Here is a 27,604-nt window from a genome sequence, read left to right as displayed (position 1 = left end):
TACTTAAATTCTTTTTTTTGTTATTAACTGTCGTACAGGGATTGAGGAAAGACTATTAACTTTCCGCTGCCCTAACAGCCTAGAGAAGATTTGGTACATTTAGGTCTTTTTATGGGTGGGGAAATAATTTAACAAAAGTACTGTTAATATAATATTTATTATTTAATTATTTATTTTTTTAAATGTGAAATTAGTCCTTTCTCACCGGCGACACCACGAGCAGCTACGTGACGTCATTTCAGGGGGCGGGGCTTGGATTTTTTTCTGGTGTATTTGCAGAATACCTCACTTCCTCGGCTGCTGCCATTATTGTGGTGAATGAGGAAAGAAGAGTGGGAGATACGGGGACAGTGGGGGAAGAACGAGAGGGAGGGTGGTCTCAAGAAACAAGAGCTAGCTGCCTCTGGAGCATACAGGGAAGGGCCCTCATAACGGGCGCGAGCAAGCCAGGTTATGGCTCATTCGGCTACTAACGGTGTGGACCAGGATCTGGCCAGCAAGAGGCTGCACTCAAGGTAGGAAGCCTCGGAAGTACATCGGTATATCATAAGGGGGGTCAGCTCCGTAGCACGTCCTTGAATGCCGAAAAAGAGACAAGTAAGACGATTGAGAGAGAGAATAGCAAGGGCTGCCAGCTCACAGCTTTGCTTACTAAGGAGGAACTGGGCAGGGGGAGCTTGACCAGCAAGCTTTCACAGATTTAAAGAGCTCAAGACCCAGCCACAGCTGCAGCCAGAGCCCAGCTCCAAGCCTCATTCCTGGCTCGGGTCACTGAGCGGCTGTGGCTGGAATGTACAGACTGAGAGGAGCCTCATAAGATGCAGACGCGGTGTAACAAGGGGAGACTGGCTAAAGGGTGCACAAGCTGACAGCGCGCATGGTTTTTAAGGTGCGATGTGTGTGCTGAACTTCACCTTGAAGGGTGATGGACCTAAACCCAAATGCACACAGACTGGCTCTCAGAGCGTTGCTAGTTAAAACCCAGTGTTTAGATACAAATGTCACAGCCTCGTTCAGTTTCATTTGTAGTTTCTTTTAATCATCTTTGATGATCATCAGAAATATGTATACTTGCACCATTTGCCTCTTAATTAGCATAACATTTGACTGTGTCCTCCATGGCCAGGCAGTGAGAGTATTTATTAGTTTTTTGCATGATGAAGAACTCAATAATGACAGTGTTACCGAACTTTAGTTAAGTTTGACAAAACTTGAGCATATGTTATGTTGTTTGTGATTTATGATTAATCATCTCTATTTCATCTCAGATGATCCATTTGCTTATGAGAAATGTGATGTCTCATCATCTGGTCAGCTAGCTGACGGTGTGATTCAGCACCACTTATCACATAATTTTGACATTTTTCCAGTGTCATGCATTGGACAAAACTATCATTAATCACTGTGAATATCAGAAGTATCCTACATTAAACACATTTATGGTAACATTGCCCAGAGAGCTGGGGTGAGGGAGCAGGCATGTTTATATATAAAGTCAAATCATGCTTGTATACTCTAAGTTGATACCTTATTCCAGTGGCTTTAAGGGATATGTAATATATATCTTAAGTGATTATGTTAGATACTTTAAGAAAACAACAATTAAACTTACTTACTATTGTCAAGCTGCAGGAGTGACATTCACAAACCCTGCAAGGTTATCATATGCTCTGCCAACATAAACACAAGATTCATACACACACACATGGGGTGGGTAGGACTGCTATTAGAGCTGTGATAGGTTTTCCTCTATTTAACTCAACACATGACCTTTGTACATGACGGTTTGGTGTGTGTGTGTGTATTATCTTTAAACTCCAAAAAGCTTAGGCAAGCACAAAGGGGACGTTATGTTTAGGATTTATTTGTCAACTGACCCATCCTGTAAAATCCTTTTGTTTTCTTCCTAAAATGAGAACGTGTCCGGCTATAGAGATTAGTATTTTAAAGCCTATTTGTCCACTTGTGTGTGTGTGTGTTTGTGTGTGTGTGATGATTGAGGAGAACAAAACAATCTTTATATCTTTAAAAAAGAAAGAAAAAAACAACAACAAAAAAGCCACAAAACATAATTAGCATTAATTCAATAAATAAATCTAAAAATAATAAGACAAGACTTACACAAGCTCTTTTTCAGTACCAAAGCACTTTGAATTAAACCCTCAAAAACAACTATTTGCTGCGGTTTTGTAAGCTTTGGAAATAGTACTGTTGTTTTTCCATAAACTTCATGTAATGGTATTTTCCCTGAACCTATACTAGATTTTTGCGACTGAAAACTGAAACGTTTACTAATACTTAAATTACAAATGTCTGACTCAGCACCTGTTGCCGTGTAACAAATGATTTGACTATAAAATTGTGACTTTGTGTCGTAAAAAAGCAAGCTAGAGAAAGGGATTTACTCTGAAATCTTTAAATCTAGCCTGTCTTTCTGTCAGTAATGACAGTAGTTACTAACTGAAATTCATCTTAGATTGACTAACATCATTGCCGTGTTCATTGCTTTGTTTTCATAGCCCCTGCAGCACTTGGTTCCCTTCGTATGGCCTACAGTGTGTGTGTGTGTGTGTGTGTGTGTGTGTGTGTGTGTGTGTGTGTGTGTGTGTGTGTGTGTAAGTAGCACTATTCAACCTGGCTCTAGAAAACAGAACATGCAGAGAGTAAAAATGCAGCTTCACAAGAGACTTAGACAAAGGAGAGAAGGAGAGAGTCTAGCTTTAACTGAAAGTGACATGCACTGAGGAAGGAAAGCATTCCTAGAGAGTTTCTCTTTGGTTTCCCTGACAACTAGCCATGGCACTCTGTAATTATGGCTGGATTACTGAGTGCACAGTTTCTTAGCTTAACCAAGATTCACAGTGTTGGACGTATAGGCCTTTAAAAATGAAATAAGAATCCATGAATTGAATTAAATCAGCTAAAACAAAAGTATAACTGATTTTAATGATGAAATATAATCCAAGTAAATTTGATTGCTGGCCATTAATTGGTTGAGATGTCACATACCAGTTGTAATTAAATACTACTCCGAAGCAGCGTGTATCCTAATGGGTTTACTGCTTTCCCAACTACATGCCTGATAAGAATCTCAGGTATGAGTGTTGAATAGCTATTTAAATGTCCTCCGGACTCTGCTCTGTACCAGGAGAGCAGCAGCAAAAGCCAACACGTGATCGAAGACAGCAGATGTGACACTGATGAAGTCAGACACAGCTTGGAGGTGGGCATGCTTTGAATGTACAGAAGTGAATCAGCTGCGCTATCAGCTGTGAGCAGACACTGAGGTCAGCTGATCTGCTGAGCGATTACCTGAAGTAACATTACACTCGATTTGGCCACTGAGGTTTTTTTTAATGTGGTCATGAAACAGTGGTGTCTGAAAGTGAGGGTGACCTTGTTGGATTTAGAGCTAGTAGTAAATGTTCAACGCTTGCTTTTACTGAATATTGTGCAACGAGGAAAAGGAAGAAGATGTCAGAACCAGGCGAGTCTATGCAAAGGTTGGTAGAGCTTATTTGCAGCATAACAGCTATTGTGAATGCAAGCTACTGTAGGTACAATCAATTCAATTCAATTCAATTTTATTTATATAGCGCCAAATCACAACATAAGTCGCCTCAAGGCGCTTCATAGATACAGAGAGAAACCCAACAATCATATGACCCCCTATGAGCAAGCACTTTGGCAACAGTGGGAAGGAAAAACTCCCTTTTAACAGGAAGAAACCTCCGGCAGAACCAGGCTCAGGGAGGGGCGACCATCTGCTGCGACCGGTTGGGGTGAGAGAAGGAAGACAGGATAAAAGACATGCTGTGGAAGAGAGACAGAGATTAATAACAGATATGATTCAATGCAGAGAGGTCTGTTAATACATAGTGAGTGAGAAAGGTGACTGGAAAGGAAAAACGTAATGCATCATGGGAATCCCCCAGCAGCCTATGTCTATTGCAACATAACTAAGGGAGGATTCAGGGTCACCTGGTCCAGCCCTAACTATATGCTTTAGCAAAAAGGAAAGTTTTAAGCCTAATCTTGAAAGTAGAGATAGTGTCTGTCTCCTGAATCCAAACTGGAAGCTGGTTCCACAGAAGAGGGACCTGAAAACTGAAGGCTCTCCCTCCCATTCGATCCACACCTCCAGGTCACACTATTAGGAAAAAGTTCAATCTGATCTCCGAATCAACAAGCCTTGCCTGTTTAAACTGAATGCCAGTTACGATTACTAAAAAGCATCAAGTTTGCAAGCCAAAAGCATGAGTCCAGTGAGACAAACAACGATAACACATCCTAATTTGATTGTTTTTAAATGGACAGGAGGATTTATTACAGTCTGTTACTGTTACATTTAGGGCTGCCACGATTAGTCGACTAGTCACGATTACGTCGACTATCAAAATCGTCGACGACTGATTTAATAGTCGACGCGTCGTTTGAAGCTTTGTAAGATCACAAAAGACGCAGGAATAAGTAGCAGGATTTAAGAGTGTAATAACGGACTGAAACAGAAGATGGCAGCACTGCATGTACAAGGATGCCAGCTGCCGTTAAACCCCGAAGAAGAAGCAGCTGTGTCCCAGAATTCATAGCGCGGCCCAGCTCAGTTTACAACAATGGCGGCAGCTAGTTAGTTTTAATATTACTCTTATTATTCTTTCTGGGTCACAAAATAAATGTTTAACATATTTTCAGGCGAGAATGTAGCTGTGTAAGCCTCAAATATCTGCTCAGTTTATCAGGACACCACATATTTTCAAAAGCGCTCCGACATTTTCAGAGACGTCTGTTACCCACTAGCTCGATAGCGAGCCGGGAGCTAGGCTCACTAGAACCGTGAGAACACCGGACTCCTGGCAAATCGTTTTCAAACCCACCGCTGTCTTTCGCTACTCAGGTTAAACATGATATATAAGTCACTTAGATAACTTAACAATGTTATTCTTTGGCTTTTTTTTTTTTTAGTATTTTATTTGTTCCTGAGTAAATCGGTTTGGCTGAGATTAAAGTTATAGTTTTTACACAGCTGAATAAACGTCAAGCAGACAGCTGATTATCAGAAGTGTGAGATGCTCGAGAATTTACTCCGGTGTCCCGTTATATTTTAGATAGCAAGGAGTTTATTAAACTTCACCGAAACAATCTGCAAATTTCATTAAAATTTAATGAACTATCATCTTGTCTTTATTTTTAGTTAGCACATACCTTGAACACTTAAAGCTGTAAGCTAATGATAGTTATATAAGAGCAGATGCTGCTGGTGCAATAAGCTGTACGTTTTACGTTCAATGGATGATGATCTGATTAGTCGACTAATCGCAAAAATAATCTGTGACTAGTCGACTATCAAAATAATCGTTTGTGGCAGCCCTAGTTACATTTTGTTGCACAGAGGCTGTATCTTTGCACAAATCAATATGCTCTGTTTAAATCGTAAATTCCAAATGGACCAGTAATAGTTGTTACAGTACTGTGATAGTTGTGTATACTTACATTTCCGGGGGAGCTGCACATAAAGCTACAGCTCAGGCTATGGCGTAATGCGTGCTGCTCCAGTGCACCTACAGTGTACATTTAGTCTAGACTTACAACTCAAGCTTAACATCTGAGCTACTGCGCATTGTCCCCGTCTTTGTAGGCATTGTGTAGCCATGACCAGTTTATGTGTTGAAGGTCACCTTTCCATAAACCTCCACCAACGTAAACATTTGGATGTCTCATCTTTACTCCCCGTCTTTGTCTTCTGAGCTTTTTTAAACTTGCATTTACACTTTAGCCTAATGATGAAGCATTATTTCACATTTATATAGGTTATATCTAATTATTTGACAAATATTTATTGTTAGCATTATATTGTTTTCCACTGACATTGTTGCACTCTAACCTCACTTCTGCCTCTCTTACTTACTCTTGAAACCTGCCCAGTGTGCTACATGTACTCCTTGATGCCATGGTAACAGCGCTGGGAGTTTGTCTCTGTTAGACCACAAGCAGGCTATTATGAGATGAGTGTCTCCCAAACAGAACAATTAGAGGGGGTAATAAGAGGAGAGAATGGCCGACTGTTTGGCACAAATTCTTCTTACTCCGACCGCAACGATGGCAAGAATGAATGTCACTTTGTGGAAATCCTGCCATGAAATTTTGCTCTTTGTTTGCTTCAACTTTTCCCCCCTCTATTCTTTATTTTTTGTGTGTGAGTCAGCCCGCAGGCTGCCTCTTGAAGTTTAGTTTGCAGACTTTGATTAAAGTGAGTGAGGATGTGTTGACTTCCAACTTTACAACTGCAGAGTTTGGATTTTGCTCAAGCTTTTAAAAATATTGCGAGGCATTATTAAGGCAACACCCTTTTCCACAGCCACAGTTTTACAATGCAAGCCTTCATTGTTCGGCTGTGTTTTAACAAACTGAGGCCCCCGTCACCGTCTTTAACCAGACTTGCTGTCTTTTTGTTTTTCTTCTCATATTCTTGCACATCTGTGACTTCCAGCCATAAATTGAATTCTCATCCAACCACAATAGCACTGACGATTGGGTAGATCAACATTTTGGCTGGTGCCTCCCACCTACTCTTAGCATTATTTACAAACACTCTATATGCACAAATCCCTGCATAAGCAGTCCATTCAAACATTTAATGCACAAATCTGTGCTACATCAATATCTTCTTACATGAATTTGTCAACACTCTGTGATTAAATGCGCAAATATTTGTCTCATTACAAAGTTATTAACAAATGTTCACCAGAACTTCCTCAGACCATGCACACCAGTAGAGCAGGGCAATATGGCCAAAAATATTTATCGCAATATATATTTAAAAATTTGCGATAATGATAACCGAGATATAATTGACTCGAGACCATAACTCCGCAACTTTATTAGTGCAAAAAACCCTCAGTGTATTTTCACTGAAACAAGCAGCTGTTTTTTTTTTTTTTTTGTGCAAATTCCTTGCTGACAGTTTAACCGAAAGACATTTCCAGTGGAAACAGGCTGAGATATCCTCAGCATAACATGTATAATATCCACAAAACTTAAGAGGTTATACACACACAATACGGTAATATTATGTTGAAGCACAGTACATATTACTCCGTGAGGCTCCCGACTATGGTAGCCATAATGCTCCGACAATCCATCAAGCGGTGCTCCTTCGTAGCTTGTCAAAGTTGTACTAAAACATCTTTTGACAGATTTTCGAGCACTGTGTACCACATAAAGTCGGTTCAAGGTTAGTAAGCACAACCAGGATTCATACACAAGGCACACCGGATTATAAGGGGCACTGTTGATTTTTCAGAAAATCAAAAGATTGATTTTAAGTGTGCCTTATTTTCTGAAAAACACGGTAATAGCGACGGCCCGCTTCCATGCTTTACCAAAAATTGTGCTTTTGTGTGTATCTGACGGACGAAAGCCAAACTAGTTCCACACCACTGAAGTTGCAGCATTTTTACGAACCAATTCTGGTTCATCTGTTTCATTCAACAATCCGCTTTCGCCCTTGTCATTCGCTTTTTCCACCATGTGCATATAAAAACAAAGGCACTGCACATGCGCGTTTTACCCATATTCTATCGCAATATTTCATTTTCTTATCATTGCCTAACAGTATACCGGTATTACCGTGAACGGTGTGATATGGCCCAGCCCTACTTTCACCTGTATTTTCATTATCTCTACAGATCCTATCTACTATAGAAATGTTGACGGGAGGGTGGGTGTTCACAGTGAGTCAAAGTGAGTTTGACATGCCGCTGATATAACTGATCAGCTTTAAGTAAATCGCCTCTGTATTCTTTTGTATATGCACCAACCTTATGCCTTTCATCCCTCTGGCTATGGCTGTTAGGCTCTGCTCCACCTTCCTGTTTGCACTGAAGGGTAGCCTTGGCACATTCTGATGCTGGTCTGTCTTTAAGCAAGTTGTTTAGCTATGGCTAGTGCAAAATTCATTTTAGGGCGCAAGGACTACAGAGCTGGCAAGTTTTCCTCCACTGTTGAAGAAGTAGCTGTTTTATGTATGCCAGGAAGATAACGTTATACACTTTCAAGGACTGTTATCTACGGTGGGAACTAGATTATCCACATTCCAGAGACTGGACTTTTGTTTGTTATTGTCAGCCATACAAAAAGGTGATGAGAGTCCCGCTTTTGCTCTAGCAGCATGTTTTTCTGCAACAACAGCAAAATTTGTTAATGTTAGCTGAAAGACAAAGAGCTGTGGAACCTCAACCAACAATACTTCACAATTTAATTGTTAGTAGTTTGCTAATTTAATGCATTTTTGATTTTTCGATGTCATCGAGGTTTTCACACAAAACCTTAATTTCTAAACAAGACTGGGTAATAGAAATGGACTGGTGACAGTGCTAACCACTGCATCATTGTGCCACCCTGTTAGTATTTGTATTTTTAGACCACTGATGACTTTGTTGCAATTCAGTATTGCACGTTCCAAGACTCTTCGATGGTTGGCTTTGCATGTTTCTCCTGTTTGTAAAGTAGTATCTAATTTCACAATGGGTACTTTCTAGTGAGCCACCTCCTAGCAGGCACGAGCAAAATACACAGTCTACCTTAAGAGAACAAGACTTATGGTTGCAAACTATATATATATCCGACAATCCTGAACTTCCAATCCCTTGTAGTGGGTTGAGTTCTATAAGGATCTTGTAAAAATAATGCCACCAGCTTTTGAAAGATCTTCAGCCGCAGAGCTCCACTGAATAAACACTCTTTTGGTGTAAATTCATGCTTTAATTTTGGTTTCTACTCATTCTTCTCTTCACCTTCCTTTTTCCTAATATAGTTTATACAGTTATAGTGGTTGTTCCACTGCCCTCCACTTCAGCTATGAAAAATGAAATAATCATTTTCTTCCTGTTTACATTTTCCAATGAAAGTTTGTATCCAGTTGCAGGAGGAATTGCATACTGAAAGCAAGATTTCTGGGAAACTAATCAAAATCATTGAATTCTCTTTATTACATTGTGCACTGAGAATTAATATTAATACGTAATTTATTTGCATTCAATTTATCATGTTATTTTGCCATAAAAGGCAAAAATTGTATTTATTATATACATGTAGACGGCAAAAATAGGAAAAAAACCCGCTTAAATGTAAATTCCTATGTATATTTCCATGTTACTGTATAGACTGATATTTAATAAAAGGGGAAAACAACGCTGTAGTGAAGAGATCTCTTGTAAATCCCTTGTTTAGCTTGTATTTTGCTTGCTGCCCCTGTGACATTGTCTTGGTTAAGTAGGGCACTTGTTAATGTAGTTGTGCTTTCTGTGCTTTGAAAGCAGTTGGACATGTGTGTCATAGTGGCAAGATTTTCATGCAGGAAGTGTTTTTTATAGCTTTAAAATAAAATTAATCTAAAGATTAAAAACAGAAAAGCAACATGTGTTTCCTTATTAGTGAAAATAAGTTTACTTAATACGTCCCTTAGGTCTTATTTACTCACAGTGTCATCTGTCTCGGTTGGTGACCTAATAATGTTTATGCTAGTGTCAGCATGTAGTTGGATTTGTTTAGGCCACTCACTGTGCTGTATTGTCTCTACTGAGGAGGTGCAGGGCATTGGATTAGCCATCCCTGTCTCTCTCATCCTTTCTCTCTGCCTCTCATTGGGGCAATGGTCAAGCTTAGATATAAGGTATTCACTTTGTAATCATTGACTGTTCCTCTACTCTTGCCCAGAATGGTCTGTCATCATGCTCCCCTGTTCTTTTAAAACCTGATAGAACAACTGGTCTCCGGGTCAGACTTGAGGAGAAGTTGAAGAGGATTAGAGATGAGCACAATTTTCTGTTGGGAGTAGCGGGAACTGAATTACATAACAACAATGGATATCTTAACTTGATTAAAATCATCTGGATTAATAAAACATAAACTTGTAAACTTGTGACGTCTTAGAAATTCACTTGTTTTGGAGCTCAACGTTCGTGTGGAATGATCTCAAATTCCCTCTGGACTGTTTTGTCTGCAGGTTGCTTCACTGTGTAGTTTTGGAGCGATCTTGAGGACTTGAATAGCACACATTTTTCTCGGCTGGCTTTGGACTGTGGTTAGAATTTACAATTGGAGTGTGTCCAGGTTTGTTGTAATGTTGCTGATATGGTGGTTTTTATTGAAGCTGGGAAATATAAACTTTATAAGACCGCAGTTTGTTAAAGTGTGAGAGGAATTCTTAGTTGTAAGCATAGTACTTAAATGAACTCTACAGAGTTCATTTAAGAGTTTTCTGATAAAGTTAGTTTTACTTAACAATACCATCATGGCATCTGAGCCTTGTCCTCTGACTGGAGCAGAGAGAGCCGTGTGTAGACTTGTCCACTGTGGACCCCGACCTCAAGCTATGCTAAAGCCTTTACCTCTGGAGCTCCAGGTGTATGTGGACAAAACAAGGACCAAGCAAAAACACAGGTACTGTAAAAACAAAACAAAACAAAACTCATAAGTAACCCGTCAAGTTTTTACAAACCAAAATGACCTTGGTGAACACATACATTCCATATTAGGGCAATGTTATGAAATCTGACTAGAAGATAGTGTAATATTAGCTGCTTTAAATGACTGTTCACGTCAAAGTAAATCCTTTTTGCCTCAAAAATGACGATGCATTCGCGTCTTCGATTTGACAATAAATAAGCTGTAATGCAGAAAACTGCAAATGGTACGACTCTTTACCTTTTGAATGGAGCCTTTTGCAAAGCCTTTTGATTAGATGCAAGGATAATCCTTGCTTATCTCTACATTCTAGTACTTTATCTGGAATTTAGTGTTACTACTAAACTGTCTGGTCTTGTTTATCCTGGATTATGCAATGCATTTAGGGTGTATACTTCTGGATATAGCTCACTCATGAAGCCTTGTTGTATGCTTACAGTGAGTTCTGACTGGACACCACAGATGCTTTGCTGTATTTTAGCTCAGCAGCCAACTTCAATCTCTGAAACATAGTTTTGTTAACTTCAAGGCATGGAGTGCAACATAGGGCAAAATATTAACCCCCTTAGCTGTTCAGAAATACCAGATTTTCATAGACTTCATGCATTAACCCTGCAGAGGTCTGGCATCCTATCCAGCGTGTACCCCTGCTCTCATCAGAGACAGCTGGGGTAGGCTTTAAGCTGCCGGAGCCCTGAAGTAGATAAGCAGTTAAGGAAGTGGATGGATGACATTGTCTCAGATTGCAGTCAGTAGAGAACCATATTGTTTTTCAAATGTTTTCTCTCTGGTGTGGGTGGGACACTCTGTCTCCGTCTTATTTTGTTTCATATCCTCATAAAAATCTCAGAACATGCAAGAGAACGGCACGTCTTCGAACATCAGGCTGTTAACTGATTTAAGCAGTTAAAAGTGTATCACCTTTTCAAGGTGTTCGTCATCGAGCTCAAACTCAGTTACTAAGGCAACAGTCCACAGAATTTATTACAGACCTTGTTGTCATGGCGATACTGCGTCTCTGTGAAAGTATATTTCACTGCGACTGTAATGGTATCCATGTTTACTGTATGTCCTAATCTGTGATCGGGCTAATGTTTTTATTTCATTAGTTTCATGACTTTATTGTATGCGTGTATCTTGCAGGATGGAGGCCTCGTGCTTAGAATTGGCCTTGGAAGGAGAGCGGCTATGCAAGGCTGGGGACTTCAAAGGGGGAACAGCGTTTTTCGAAGCAGCCGTAAAGGTCGGCACAGAAGACCTGAAGACCCTCAGTGCCATCTACAGCCAGCTGGGCAATGCATACTTCTACCTTAAGGAGTATGGCAAAGCCCTGGAATACCACAGACATGACCTTACCTTAGCAAGGTGAGCAATGTGCACAAGCTATGAGTAAAACATTCACCTCAGCTTTGTGCTGCTTGTTTTGAGCTGCTCGGGAGTCTTATTCAACAATCTGTTTGCTGCACTGTAAATGGTTAATAAACTTCACATTTGAAATCTTTAGCTGAGAAGAACTGCATCTTTACGATAAGGGAACTTATACACAGATCAATAAACCCTGCATGCGTACTGCATCCATCACACGGACATATAAGAGGACTGTGCACCAGTATGCAGGAATCATATGCTATGTTCTGTTATTTGATGTACACACAGTTCAAAAGGAAAACAGCCTTTTCCACCCTTTTTTCTTTAGATGATTTGATGCATGGAAACCTTCATGAATTTCAGACAAAGAAATTAAAAAAAAAGTGAGGAGACTTTTACGTAGTAACAGTTGACAAATACCAACTGGATATTTATCTTGTGAGTAATCTGGTCTCCTGCAGTTAGTGCAGCTGGTACTCCTGCAGGGAACTGATTAAGAACCCTAGGGAGATTTACCTTGTTACATTACAGTCTCACCAGGGCCACTGGGGCTTGGTCCTCGGAAGTAGGCAACTGTTGTTGCAATATTTTAATGGTTATTCATTAGCTAAATGGATAACTCGTGGCTTCCTGTGGGTCATCTGGGCTGCCTGCTAGAGGACAATAACATAATGAAACAATGTGGCAGTAGCAGGTTCATAAGAGCATATAGTAACTGCAAGCACTTAGTGCATACCATCTTTTAGTTGCTCAGTTTCAAAGTGTGAAAGTGAAAAAAGGAGAACGACACAATGGGGAAATTATTTCTCACTTCCAGCATGAAGAGAAAGTAGGCCATAGCAACCAGAGAGGAACTAATCGTGTTGACAAGTTCCGATTCAGCGATGCATGATTAAGCCTAAAGTAATTAGTGGACATGGTGCTTTATTTAGTGCTTGTTATGCTTTATAATGCATTGTCAGTGACTCTCTAGGGTTGTGTATAACTTTACATGTATAACAAATAAAGGAAATCAGTTATGTTCAATAGCCCGTTGTTGAATAAATGTAATATAGCAGCAATATGACTGAATATCTTACAAATTCCTTGATGTGGATGGTCATTTTAGGTCCAGAAAAAACAGTCTTGGAAAACAGAAACGGTGACCAAAACCACAACCTTAAAGTGACATTTGATTTCCTTGATTCACTTTGTTTTCTTCACCAGATGACAGTAATCAAATACGGTCTGTTGTAGATATTAATTGCAGTGATATTTAGTTTGTGGTACACCAAGCTTATTGTGTATTTTTTATTTTATTTATTTATTTTTAAAATAAAAGCTGTGTAGATCACTGATTGATCTAAATGTTTAACTAGTGGGGTCTCAAAAAAGCAGTGATTTTGATTCTAATGGTGCAAGATCTCCGAGCAATAACTTGGTCTTTAACTCTGCCACTAATCACCAAAGATGTCTTTCCTCCACAGAACAATAGGAGACCGAATTGGAGAAGGAAAGGCCAGCGGCAACCTCGGTAACACTTTAAAAGTATTAGGGCGTTTCGATGAGGCCGCTGTCTGCTGCCAAAGACACCTGGACATTTCTCAAGAGCAGGGCGATAAGGTAAGATTATGTACATATATTTGGATATCCAAACAAACCAACACAAACAGAAATATGAAAATCTTCTCGGAAAAAGATAGTGGCAGCCTGTGTTTCTTCACTGTCCTGAAGGTTGGAGAGGCCAGAGCACTGTATAACATGGGGAACGTGTTTCACGCAAAGGGCAAACAGCAGTTATGGGGCTGCACCCAGGAACCAGGGGACCTGCCTCCTGATGTCAGAGACACACTGCAAAGGGCTACTGGATTTTACGAGTAAGTATGTTTTATGCCTGTAGAGCAAATGAATGTATAGAACAGCTACCAGAGTCACAGTAGTCAGTAGCTCTGACATACGAATGTTGCTGCGTTTTGTGGTACTATTGATGATTTTTGAATATTGTCAATTCCCTTTTTTGTCAAGTAGTGGCCGAGAGTTGGTTTGGCTGCTTTCTCATTTTAAACAGAATAACAGTGTACATGTGTGTAACACTGAATTTACTTTTGAGTCCCTGATGATTAAAAGCAACCGTCACAGCCCTCACTGTGCTACCGTCTTTATGACTGGGGTGAGGGTGACTTTGAAAAGATTTTTTAAATCTGTTTTAATACAGTCTTGGTACCACCACTGTGATAATGAAGGTTTCATTTTATTTTCACCATACTATCAAATATTTTAATTTCTACTCTCCTGCTGTTATTTTACCAAGATCTTTGTCAATAATATGCCAAGATAAGAGCAAATAAGTTAAATAATGTGTGCCAATCAGGTAAACATGATGAGGTCCTTGACCCGGTTTCTCCTCCACATGTTGAGAGGGTTGAATTGGGGCTAAACTGGCCTAAACTTATTGTAATGCAGGTTTTACAGCATAAAGTCTTCAGTTGAACTTTGATAAAGGAAGTGTTGTCTTTCAACACAAGAAGTACAACACACTGAGTATATTGCAACACATCATCTTATTTCTTTATAAATTATGGGCTGAAATGTTCACGGGCAGGCTGTAAATGACATTAAAAAGAAACCAAATGCAGTTAGTGCCAATTTGGTGTTTCTGAAAATATGGCCAATACATAAGAAAAAGGGTACACTGAAAAAACACTATTTTACAGATAGAAGTGTGTGCAACATAGCTCATCTTCCTGGGTAACTTAAAGAGCCCATTTGGAAAAAAAGAAAAAAAAGAATTAATATTTCACTTTTTTGGTTTCTTTCTAACTATAATGAATGTAGTAATTGCTTTATATCAACATCAGTTAATTAGCTGTTGTCTCATGTCATACCTCGCATAGTAGACTCAATTCTGTTGATTACACATAAAAATGGGAATGCAAAAAAAAAGTTCAACAACCAATAACAACTAAATGCGTGTGCCTGGATGTGTAGGATGAACCTGTGTTTGGTCAAAGAGCTTGGCGACCGAGCTGCTCAGGGGAGGGCCTACGGGAACTTGGGCAACACCCACTACCTGCTGGGTAACTTTGTGGAGGCTATAAAGTTCCACCGTCAGGTAAGAAATCCACATTTCATCCACAAGTTTCAAGATCGCACTGCTGTAATGCAGAGGTGGGAGGTATCAGCCATAATGATTTCATATGAGCAGTTTTCCAGCTTGGACCATTCACTGTGCAGCTGTTCAGCAGCCGTGGCCTCCCATCATATAATACATGTGTGATGCATACATATCATGTTTGGGTGAATGATGTTGAAGTTCTTAGGTATATTAATAGATTGTAAATTAAGTAAGGAAACTCAATAAAACATATTTCAATAAAAATGTTTACAAGAATCGCGTTATTACACCAAGTCAAAGAATTTATAAATCCCATTTCTTTTTAGATAATGTGCTGCTCACTCGTAGTTCCATACTTGACCTACAAAGTGGAATGGAATACAGTGCTGTGCAAAACCAAAATGCTGTAAACAAAGAATGCTTTCAAAAATGGAAGTGTTAATCATTTATTTTCATCAATCACCAAATCTAAATCAAATCAATACTCGGTGTGGCCACACTTTGCCTTCAAAACAGCATCAATTCTTGTAGGTACACTTGCACACAGTTTTTGAAAGATCTCGGCTGGTAGGTTATTCCAAACATCTTGGAGAACTAACCATAGATCTTAATCATGTAATCCCAGACACACTCGATGATGTTGAGGTCAGGGCGCTGTGGGAGCCATATCATCACTTCCAGTACTTCTTGTTCTTTACGCTGAAGATAGTTTTTAATGACTTTGGCTGTGTGTTTGGGGTTGTTGTCCTGCTGCAGAGTACATTTGGGGCCAATAAACAATTATTTATATTTCTGAAAGCATTCTTTGTTTATAGCATTTTTTCACACCTGCCTAAAACTTTTGCACAGTACTGTAAATAGATAAATAATAATTCTAAAAGGAATAAAGCGTAGTTGCATATACGTTTGTTTATATTATGTGCCCTTTTTGCAGAGATAAAGTTGTTCTTTTCTTGTTTCCCTTTGCTTTTGGAAAATATTGCTTGTTTTGCAGTATTTTTGCAGTATTTTCAGACAGAAATAAAATGAATTAATGAACAAATGTTATTTGCATCTGGCTGAGCAAAAAAAAAAAACCCCAAAAGATTTGAATGAAGCTCTTTCATTTTCCAAATTTGTTTCACAACATCATGTAAAAGATGAACCTAATGTTTTACATATGTTTTGCCTTGTCTGGTGTGGTTTTGGTGGCCTGTGTCCTTACTGTTGTGGCCTTGACATCCTGGATGTTTGAACTGCAGCACTGAGTGAAACTACATTTTCTTTATTTTAGCCTCCTTTATCTGTTAAATGCACCTGAGAAGTAAACAGGTGGCCCGCACCGAATTTGCTTTGGTGTTGAGATAAGATCAGAAACATTTGCATGACTTGAGCGTTTAGCTTCTAAGTTCAGTCAGAGTAGAGTACAGTTCATTTAATTTCAGTCAGTCAAGCAGATGGTGTTCCTGAGAGATGTTTTTGCTGGTCTTACCAAGGTAAATGTGGTGTAAAAGTGTGTGTTTCAGTGCTTTGGTATCTATCTAAAGCTCCCCTAGCGGACAGTTTGCAGAGATTGATGGCTACTCATACAGAAAAAGGACAAAATTGGTTTCTTGGTGAATCAGCGGGAAGCATGGCTTCCGGCTTCCACCCTTCATTTTTCTATTGAAAACCAAGTTTTTCCACAAGTGGGAAACTGATTTCTCCCCTTCCTTCCCTGTTACAAATCTATCAGTATGCTGCAGAGGAGAGGTTTCCTATGGAGAGAATCAGAGGAGCTGATTTGATGCACCGCTGCTGCAGCATCACCTCTGCTTATGAAATAAGGTTTCCTACAGAGCTTCCAATATGAACTTGTGAAAAATCTCTCTGCCTGAGCACCAAGTAAAACAAATGCACCTAAGTAAAGCAAAGTGAAAGGAGGATTTAACTTGTTGTCATTAAAGTTAACAACTGAAATTAAAAGTCTTGATTTGTGAACTTGTTGCTGTCATCATTTACAGCGATTATCCATTGCCAAAGAATTCGGGGACAAAGCAGCTGAACGGCGAGCTTACAGTAACTTAGGCAATGCCCTGATATTCCTGGGACAGTTCAACACAGCCACAGAGTACTACAGGTGAGGAAAGAGTGCAGTCTGACATCTAGTGGATTGAAGGAGAAATGAAACAATTTTAACCACTTAGAATATCTCATGAATGCTTAAGTACATGTAGTGAAATAGCTATGTAGCTGTTTAATCATCATTCTTATTCATGTACCCTGTTTCTCGCATTCCTTTGTTAGCTTCTATTTTCTTCATTTTTTCCCAACCCTTATTTATCCCATTATTTTCCTTCCTATAGGAAAACTCTGCAACTGTCCAGGCAGCTGAGGGATCAGGTGATGGAGGCTCAAGCGTGTTACAGCCTGGGCAACACTTACACTCTTTTACAGCAGTATGAGAGGGCCATAGACTATCACCTCAAGCACCTGTACATAGCGCAGGAGCTAACAGATAGGTATTGTTTAAAAACAATTGAAAGAAAACCAAACAAATGACCACAGGAACAGGTTTTTTTTAATGTTGTGCGTTCACTTTTTCATAGGGTTGGAGAGGGCCGTGCATGTTGGAGTCTGGGAAATGCATATGTGTCTTTAGGGAACCACAAACAAGCGCTTTACTATGCCAGAAAGCACCTGGAAATCTCTAAAGAAGTGAGAAAGCTTTACAAGCGCAACAATATAAAAAGGCCGCTTGCATTTTATGTAATTTTTTTTTTTGTCTCTTTGTCCCTGATTTCATCCGCAGATTGGAGACAGAAATGGTGAACTGACAGCCAGGATGAACGTGGATCAGCTGATGGAGGCCCTGGGGGTCACTGAGAGCGACCTTTCACCCTCAAGTTCAGAGTTTGAGATGCAAGGTAGCACTGAAATTATTATTTTTTTGCTTTTTTTACATGAAAGGTAATGTGGTCATGCTGGACTTTGTGTTTAGGATATACTTTATTGATGTCGAAAGTTGGGAAATTATCGTCACAGTAGATAAAGCATGAAAAACAACCTGCTATGGTAACATGAATACAAGATCCCAAAACAGAAATAGCTCAGAAATATTAAAAAATATAATTGTTGATTAGTTTGGTCAGGTACTTTCAAGCAAAGGTCCCACAGAGATGATCTCTTGCAACAAAGTGTGTGTCTGGAATATGTCAGAGCACAAACTGTATCATGTAGCTTGTTAGCATGCTGTTGTTTACGCTCAGTATTAACTTCCTTGTTTTGCTCAATTGTGTGAAGACGGTGCTTCTTCTTTTCAAAGTATGTGCATATACTAACTTCTCTCACAGATAAATGCACCAATCCAGAACACAGGACCTTTCTCCTGCATTTACTCTATCGCTTCTCCCCAAATAAAACTGCTTATCGCTGATATGTAATGTGAACGTCCTCATGTGGTTTGCAATGTCTGTTTCTTCAGCTGACAGAAAAAAGGCAAACCAAGGCTGAGAGGAAAGGCTTCTTACACATATGCATGCATAAACAATAAATGGAACAGCATTGGATAGTGCTTATTATCACTAAGACACAGATATATATATATACATATATACACACATCTGCATTAAATTAATACATTTTTATGTTTCTTTAGTGGTTAATCTGCTAGCATGTGCAGACTGTGTAATCAAAATTATGTTTTTAATGGTAAAATGTAATAATAACCATCATCATCATTGTTGTTGTTGTTATTATTATTATTATTACTATTATCCACAAATTTTTACAAAAAAGCTGGAAAAAATATTTGCTTAAGATGCCAAATCACACCTGTTTAACTTGCATTCTTAAACAGAAAATGTTAGTGATGAAATTATTTGGTTACTTGTTACTTAAATACACATAAATACACTTCAGCAAATTTGTATTTAATTATTTTTTTTTTTTTACAGATTTCTAAAATATTTCTGTTTTGTTGTTATTATGACAGGTCATGGTTAAGCACTACATATATATAATCAAAAACAATCTTGTAAAAACAAGAATCATTCTGAACTTTGTTGAAGTAGTTAGTAAATGTGCAGTTAAAGGCTTTTCTCATCCGATTAGGCCCACACATACTGCACAAGTTCTGTGTGGTATGTGTGGGCCTGAGCAAGCTAACTACAATGTTTTATGTGTGCACAAAATTATAAATGCAAAACAAACTCCATGTGGGACGGTGTGTTAAATCTGCACTGAGGCTAAATGTGACAGAAAACAAGTGGTGTGTGCATATTTATGAGGTAGGATAACGATACTTGTTTCACTCTGTGGTCCAGGAGGATGGGTTGTCCGTAAGCCATATCAGGCCTCGAGTAACAACAATGTTTTATTGAGTCCCCTCAAATGGTCCACCAGCTCACATAGACATCAGAGCCTTGTATAATAAAGTGAGTAGAAACTGTAATATCTGAACAGTTTGCCTGGCTTCTCTGTGATATTTGCTTTCATAAACTATCCTCCAGGCAGAAATTCACACCCATGTCCTACATTTCCCTCTGGAGCAGAGCTGGCAAACAGACTCTTATTCACTTTGCTTGCCTAGTGGTCGGCCTAAGCCTCATATCCACACCGAACATCATGGGACCACAGCCGAGATTACAGCCTACTGCGAAAATAAAAGATAAACAAAGGGCAGCTTGCAAGCTTAAATCGGCTCATAAATGGGATTCAAGACTATCTAAGTGATCAAAACCCAAAATTGCAATATTAAATATTTGGGGGTTTTTTTTGTCCTGTAGGAGCAAGACCCAAATTCACCAAGAGAAACAGCATGGACAGTGTAGAACTGTGGAAATACTCTTCAGATAAGGTGATTTCCATTATTTGAACATGTCTCTAAACCACTGTAGGAAAATGTGCCTACATTGTGATCCACCTCTAACAGCATGCTCTGTTCATGCAGAATGGTGAGAACCAAGACTTGGAAAGTATACCGAGGAGATCTAAGAGTCACCTGTCGCAGCCTAGCAAAAGAAAAGGCTGTTCTGACAGCCAGTCATCAGAGGAAAGGCTGTGGTTTGACTCACCCGTGGACACTGATGACATCACTGTGCAAGTTCCACCTCCAGTGCCAGTAAGTGGCCTCAATGTTGCTGTTTTTATTAAATACTTATTGACTCCCGACCTCACATCATATCCTTATTGCCTCGTCACTGCACTCGTAACCTGATCTTCAACAAGTATCAAAAATTAAACAGTAGTTATTCCAGCTCCATTTCATGGAATACAAGTGAAAATTCTTAAAGTATAGGTGTGTTCCTGTGTCTCTTTTTGTTTTTAACCCCTCCCCCCTCTTTTTTTTTGCTGATAACAGCAAACAAAAAACTTAAAATTTAATTTCAAGCTTTACAGTTTCAAGAAGCCTAAAATGTCAAGGATTTTTCTTATAGGATTTTACCAGCACTTGAATAACAGTTTGTTTAAACTGTACACAAAAGCTTTATAAGCATAGTAGACATTTCTGTTTATGGACTCATTTGAAATAACAAGAAAATGTAGATATTTCTGTTACAGTATAACACAGACACTCATTTACTGTACATGGACTGATGAGCGTTCATTTCACCAGCTTCATATTTCTAAGATACACCTGAGCCTCAGTGCAATCTCTTACAGTGCATTTGAGTAAAGGTGGAGATAATTTTGTAGAAAGCGCGAGATGACTGTGAGATGGTGAATGTTTCACTTAACTTCGCTTTCTTATCTTTTCTGTTCATTGTAGCTTCTGCTTTAAAGCGAAAAATGAGGGAGAAAATACATTAATTTCAAATAACTTTGGTAAACGATGTCTTCTGCAGTGTAAAAGTGACTTCTCTGTTAATAATATAAACTAGATTCTTAATGGATGTGTTTTTCCCCCCACAGCTGTTCTGTCTGACTCACCACAGCACCTAATCATGCCTTGTTTCTGTGGCATTGCTAATTGTTGTTATTAGTAATGTGACATGCGGGAAAAAAAAAAAGAGTGAAAATTACAGGGCTTTAGGAATAACAGTTTATCACAGCGAAGTAGAAATAGAAGTACAGAAGTAAATGTGGGTGATCTTGAGTCATACCTATTTTCAAATCTAGCATTAAGACCGTTTAAGACCGTTTGTGTATCTGTGAGCTGCAGATGTTACGACTTTTCTTTGTTTTTGCTACAAGTTAATGGCTGATTTTTGATGAAACCATAGGGGATAAAGTCCTCTGCTTCGGTTGCTAAGCATTTCGTGTTTCTGCTTTTTTTCCATGCTACATCTGCAGCATGCAGTTTGACATTTGATTTTGCCATAGCGAGTGTATCTAGGCAGATAAGCTAACTTTAGCTCTCGAGTCGGTTGAAAAAGCTGCATCGTGCTTAGTTTTTAATATTACCAGACGACTCGTTGCTTGTGTCAACTGCGCCTGCTTGATAGGGTCGGGATTACCCAAAAAGTACCGGCCAAGTTTTAATGACACTTGAATGGAAACTGTTTCACAAATTTAGCCTCACCAGTAGCTTGTGAACAGGCATGCCAAGCTCCATGCTTGGGGCTCGGGTTGTTAATGGGCCACTGAGGACTGACAAACTTTACTCCCTCCCTGTTAAGTAACCAGCAGATGGTTTGCAATGACATATCAGTAGAAAAACTCCTGAGAAAGGGGCCCTAGGTAGAGGGTGAATGCAATGCACACCAGCAGTGTAGACTATGAGAGAGTGTTGGGTCTAATTGGGATTTCAGTGATGTTTAGTGTTACTCCTTTGTGGTTTAAGTACATGGTGTGTATGTTAATTGGTGTTACGCTTTGTTCATGAATAAATCATTATGATGTTTGATCTGAGTGCTCGCTGTGGGGGATGTCTGCAGTGTCTGTGTCCTTCTAGTTTTTAAAAATCAGAAACATGCAAAAAGTAGATAAATGCACTGACAGGCAGTTTAGGCTGTATGTACCAGGGAAAAAGTTATGTAGAAGACACAGAACTCAATAAGCAGTGCTTTTCTTACATTGGTTGAAATCTGGCAAAGGCCTCCCTCTTCATACTCTATAGACAGGGGAAGGTTAACCCTGAAAGAAACCTCTCCCATCAGGATTAAAAAATTTCATCATAGAAAAAAGTTAATCACTTCCTTCTAAGGGGGGAAGTAGACCTAAACCATCAAGCAAAAGGCCCACCAAAGCATATCAAAGTCACCAGATCCCCCTCGCTTTGGGGGTCAGTGATTCAGGTCCTTCTTTCATTTTGTCACCTATCTATACTTTAGGAAGAACTTCCTTTTATCATTCACTGTCCCGGTCTGACAGTACTCCCAGTCTCTCTCTGCAAGCACACACATATCTTTACTGTCTATTCTCTTCCTCTCTCACCATCATCACGTGTTCCTTTCTCTCTTGTTCTTTCCATATGGCCTACTTGATTAGTTGGCCTATACAGAGAAGCAAACGACAGCATCCACATAGAGACAGAGAGGAAACTGCTTTAAGTCACATTGGGTGTGTGTTTATAGAGCCCAGTCATGTGAGTTTGTAAGAAGTAAGTGAAGATATTGGTGTTTTTTGCCATCTGAGAGTAGTTGACTCCTGATGGAAATGGGTGCTCGCATGCAGTTCACTCATAACTGTACTCCTCCACCCATCTTTCTACCCCTGCTGCCTCCCCCTCTTCCCCTTTGTCCATACCAGCCCTCCCTCTTAGCTGATAATGTGACCTTGATCAGAGAAGCTCTACTCTCCCCATAGGGTCAACCCCCCCCCCCCCAGCTCTCCATAATGAGTTGTTTTCCCACAGTGAGTGAACAGGACAAAAATGGCCTGCTGGAGAGCTGCACAGAGAGAGTAAGATAGACACAGAGGGAGAGAGAGAGAGGAGGCGGCAGTGGTTGGTAGAGATTAAAAAAACTCTGGAAGAGGAGAATGCAAGGAAATTAGAGGTAGGTAGTAGGAAAGCAGAGAGTGATGTAAAGGGGTGGGTGAAAGTAGGGGGGAAGGAGGTGTGAGCCAGACGTGCGGACAGCGCTAGACAGAAAGAGAGCTCATAAAGACATGAGACAGAAGGGTAGATAGAGGACAAAGAAGTGCTGCTGGTAAGTTGTCTCACTTTTTGTCTTGTAACTTGGAAAAACGGCTTCCCGCTAAGGTTTAGCGGGGAGTATTCACTTTCTTTTCACGTTTGATACCGAAGCGTGCCTTTATTTGCAGTTAGTGTGTTTGTCTTGCACTGCATGTAAAGATATTTTGCTGTTTTCACTGAGCAAATACCGCAGAGTTGGGAAAAAAAGACGTTTCTTTATGATCTATAGTACAACTTTTTGTGTATTTTAAACAACAGTTTGACTTTTTCAATGCAGAAGTTGAAAAACACGTGATTCTTAGAATAGAGATGCATGAAATCTGGTGTCTGCTGACCTACTTCACATATTGCTGTAAGGCAAAGTGATTTGAGCTCTGTTCAGTAGTCGGTGTTGAAGGTGTTCAAAACAGATTATTTGGAACAAGTCTATTATATTTGCTGCGCGTGGGAGAGGAATGCAACCAGAAAACTTTTATAAGGAAGACCCCATCAGCTTGTGTTGATTTTAGTGCCATTGACCCAAGTTAACCTGCTCTGGCACTTTTGTGTCACAAATATAATGCAGCGAATGTTGTCGATTGTTCAATGTTGAGATATGAAAAGCCAAACTTTTGAAAAAGAAAAAAAGAATTGCTATTAGGCTGTAATTTATAAACTTAAATAGATTAAATTCAAAATTACTGGCCGGTAACAAGTTTTTCAATATTATTCTGACAAATGTACAGTATTATATAGCACATATTTTCCTAGCTCTAGAGGGTCTAGAGAGTTAATGCAGCAAGTGTGATCATTTATGCACAAATGTTTATTTCGAAGTGCAGCCCACCACCCTTTTGCACGATTGTAGTTTAATATTTTGTGAAATATGCAGCTGAAAGTTGTTTCTCTTTTCAGTCTAGCACTTTGTGATGTGTTGCGTGAAAGTTGGTTTGTTAGCAGTTTTCCATCAGATGATCGCTGGATCAGCAGCTTAATTTTAATTTGAGATGGTGTTAACATCTCATTTCATCTGCTGCCATCCGGTCTGGCAGATAAGCTTTTGTTTCAGAGGTATGATATTGTAGCCCGACTGCCACAATATTTAGCAGCATTGTTCAAACATAATAAATTCCACATCTGCTTTGCTAGCACGGGGTATTTGTTTTACACATAAATTATCCACTTCACTTGCAAACTTGTGTGTATTATCAAGACTCTGGCTGTGTTTAATTAAAAGGAAAAAAAAGCATCATTCAGCAGGATATGAGCGAGAGAACCTCTTGGTGTTATCTCAGAATAAACAGCAGAAAGCTGTTGCTGGAGGACTGATTCCAGGGAAGTCAGTGTAACACAAAAATGGCATTCAGTCGATGTGACTGACCCATTGACTAGATCTGATACACAAAATGATGTTTAACAGTTCAATAATTCTGTGGCAGCTGCTACATTTTTTTTAAAAGATTTCCATCTGATTTTACTAGTTGATGGTCATTGGGCCATATGACTTGCTGCAGCTGATACTCATTTTATGTGCTTGTATCACATTCCGTATGTAGGTCAAGGTAGTCTCTTCAGAAGTGCCATCCCTTGTGAGTTAATCAGATTATTTTTCACCTCCGCGAGCTGGCTATCTTGAAAATCCTCATTATGCAACTCCTAATGGCATTGAGCTTAATTAGGTCACCTGCACATAATGTTTTTTTAATGTACGAGCAGTTCATCATAATCAAGTGCGCTTGAAATACTTTAGTTGCCTCACTTTCAGGAAGTATCCTTTCAGACAGAGCAGCAAAAAATAAGAAAATGAGAAAACAGGCACTCGGCAGATAAGACAGACGCTCTTTGTGCTTAAAGTGAGAGATTTGTTGTTTTCGTTGCAGAAGCTGGGCCGTGACCCCTCTGATGAAGACTGCTTCTTTGACCTCCTCAGCAAATTCCAGAGCAGCCGCATGGATGACCAGCGCTGCCACCTCGATGAGCCACAGAATGGAGACAACAGAGAAGGCGCCGCAACCTCCATGTCATCCCTGAGTGAGATGATAGGTTTGTGACAACAGCATATGCCTTTTATGTCTTTTGTGTCCTATCTTAGGATTAACTGCTTTCTTTATGGCATCTCTGTTCTTGCTGAAAGCTCATCCCTGCAAAGGTTTGGGATCTACCAGATCATTTGCACTCACTGGGATATCTCCGCCCCCCTTTTTCTTTAGATCCTGCAATTACCACTTCCCCCCAGACAGAGGAGCTGTTTGATTTGATCGCCAGCTCTCAGAGTCGACGTCTTGATGACCAACGCGTTAATGTTGGTAACCTCCCGGGCCTGAGGATTACTCATAACAACCTGGGTCACCTGGTGGGAGAGGGAGATCATCAAGAGCCCAGTGATGACTTCTTCAACATGCTTATTAAGTGCCAGGTAATGACACATTAGCACACACATAAATTTGAAATGTGGTTGTTGTATTGTTTATGTAGGTTGCCTCTTTAGCAAATGTGAATCCTATATTAAATAATCTGTATGCGCTCTTTCTGGTTCTAGTCATCTAGAATTGACGATCAGCGGTGCTCCCCACCAGAAGCGGGCCCCCATGCCCCTACGGTGCCTGATGAAGACTTCTTCAGTCTGATCCAGAGGGTGCAGGCCAAGCGTATGGACGAGCAGCGCGTCCAGCTGCCCACAGATGACCAGGAAAGCCCTCCGTCCCCAAGTCCCGAGCCAGCTAGCGGATTTTCCAGCTAGGATTTGGTGAATAAAGCTTCATGTCAAAGAAAATGGAAGCAGGAAAAAAGGAAAGGATGAGCCAACATTTAAGGACAGTACTAAAGGGTGAACTAACAAGCTTTTTAATAACAAGACAAATTCAATGTGCAATAGATGTTGCCCTGTTAAATGTTGCTCAGTGTATTATGTTAAATGTGTGTAAATATAATGGCAAACAGGCAGAATTTAACCTCAGTGATGCAGAGAAGAGGAAAATGAAAGTGTGGGGGTGACATGATTACAAATATTAAATATATATTTAATCTAATGCCTTAATCAGCATTAAAAAAAAGAATCTGACTCAAGATTGTATTCACGGGTGTCAGATGTGTTTCTTCTAGAAGCACATTGTATAATATGGACATTTAATATAGATAGCTACAGTGGAAGTCACAAAGACTTATTTATAGAAACAGTGTTGACATTAGAGAATCTTAGAATCTTAAAAACATACCTGATAATGAAAATTTGAGACAGATATATCTGAAGTGCTCAATGCTGCTTTTATCATTCGATTTTCGTGGTCCCCACTGCTCATAGAAATGTGCTGTTATTTACAGTATTACAAACCCTATCCCCCAGTGTTATGACAAAAAATGCTTTGGTCAATTTGAACTTCTCCATTATTGGTAACTGCACTCCATCCACACGAAGCGATTATATTTGGTTAAATTAAAACACTGATTTAAGTCTGGTTTCCCACGAAAATGCAATTTATGCGAATCTATGCCTTTAAAAAGTGCATCTCACATGCTGTGCTAATGTTACTGAGCAAAAAAACAAAACAAAATCTGCAACATTTCACAGGCTCAAAAGTACGATGGTGTGATATTTAATCTCCAGTTTATGTTTCTGCTTGGCTTTTAAAGTGGTGCTATCTGCTGCCCTTTGTGTTCAAAAAATTCTGATAATGGACTACTGCTACTTACTGCCTTTATTGTTACTTAAATAGACTTAGAAGCAAATATATTAAATAAGAAATGAGACACGTGTGTCATATTTTGAAAATTCTAACACGGTGAGCAATGCTAACTCTGTGTTGCTACTATATGTTGCCTCTCGGTGGCCAAAATGTAGTATTACCTCTGTGAAATGAAGAGTGCAGTCTGTCGGGGAAAACAGGCTTCCCCTCTTCTAGAATATTTGAAGGTTTATATTATACCTACATTCTGTTCTGCACAAATTCTGCAAACAAAGTTATGCTAACCTGTACCCTAATTGTTACCATGATATATTGTTTGGTAAACTTTAAATTGCACCATTAAATCCAGGTACGGCCTGGTGCACTTTCCTGTTTCTTACAAACTTTTCTTCTTGGTTTTTTCGCTAAAGGCTTGAAAATATTTATTGTACAAAGTGACTGCATCATGGCACCGAACATATTTGACCTTACCCAGTGGCTTGCTTTATTTTTAATTTTTTTTAATCAAAAGTAGTACCTCAGTGCTTACATGAACCTTAAACATACTGAATTGTGAATCAGGATGGATCATGTACCACAGTGCTTTATGTTTGGTCCATCTCTCTTTGATAAACAACACATTGGGAGCTAAGATTAAAAAAATTCTCTTCATGTTTTTTGTGAATTAACATTTTTTTAGACACTACACGGTACGCTTCGATTTGTCTTTGCCATAATTTGTATATATAAAGATATTTTGTATTTATGTTCCTTTTAAGGGCATGAATATGTCCCCTCATGCTTTTAATAAAATGTTTGAGATGTTTAGTTTGGACTTGTTTTTAAAAAAAAGCTTGCATGCATTAGTTCCTCTTTGCTTACACGTACACCTCTGTGCTGTATGAACCTTGCAATCATTTGAATGGATTGGATTTCTCAAGCTGTAATCTTTTGTGGAACATTTCACAAAAAGCTAATCGGACTCTGTTGGCCCACTCA

At 39.4% G+C, this 27,604-nt stretch overlaps 1 protein-coding gene across 3 annotated transcripts; it reads left to right on the top strand.

The window, feature by feature from the left end:
- Positions 1 to 276: 276 nt before the first annotated feature.
- gpsm1b (G protein signaling modulator 1b) lies at positions 277 to 27,433 on the top strand. 3 transcript variants are annotated; one of them, XM_014413558.3, is made up of 14 exons: positions 277 to 515; positions 11,608 to 11,829; positions 13,299 to 13,434; positions 13,546 to 13,688; positions 14,800 to 14,923; positions 16,909 to 17,024; positions 17,251 to 17,406; positions 17,494 to 17,602; positions 17,697 to 17,811; positions 19,672 to 19,742; positions 19,836 to 20,006; positions 24,824 to 24,986; positions 25,154 to 25,359; positions 25,483 to 27,433. In XM_014413558.3, the coding sequence occupies exons 1-14, from the start codon at positions 454 to 456 to the stop codon at positions 25,681 to 25,683; spliced, it is 1,995 nt and encodes a 664-aa protein (XP_014269044.1). In that variant the 5' UTR covers positions 277 to 453; the 3' UTR covers positions 25,684 to 27,433. The 3 variants fall into 3 exon arrangements, with proteins under 3 accessions (XP_014269044.1, XP_014269045.1, XP_014269043.1); XM_014413559.4 differs by lacking the exon at positions 277 to 515 and adding an exon at positions 7,723 to 7,740; XM_014413557.4 differs by lacking the exon at positions 277 to 515 and adding an exon at positions 9,618 to 10,440.
- Positions 27,434 to 27,604: the final 171 nt, after the last annotated feature.

Source organism: Maylandia zebra, linkage group LG7 (genome assembly GCF_041146795.1).
Source record: "Maylandia zebra isolate NMK-2024a linkage group LG7, Mzebra_GT3a, whole genome shotgun sequence".
Classification (NCBI taxonomy): Eukaryota; Metazoa; Chordata; class Actinopteri; order Cichliformes; family Cichlidae; genus Maylandia; species Maylandia zebra.
The sequence above is the reverse complement of the archived record's forward strand: the minus strand, read 5'-3'. Positions and strand labels throughout refer to the sequence as shown.

Excerpts from the sequence above, each read along its gene's own strand:
- gpsm1b (XM_014413557.4), top strand. The coding sequence starts at position 10,292 with ATGGCATCTGAGCCTTGTCCTCTGACTGGAGCAGAGAGAGCCGTGTGT. Across the intron at positions 14,924-16,908 it reads CTATAAAGTTCCACCGTCAG|CGATTATCCATTGCCAAAGA; the intron begins GTAAGAAATCCA and ends CATCATTTACAG. Across the intron at positions 24,987-25,153 it reads ATCCCTGAGTGAGATGATAG|ATCCTGCAATTACCACTTCC; the intron begins GTTTGTGACAAC and ends CTTTTTCTTTAG.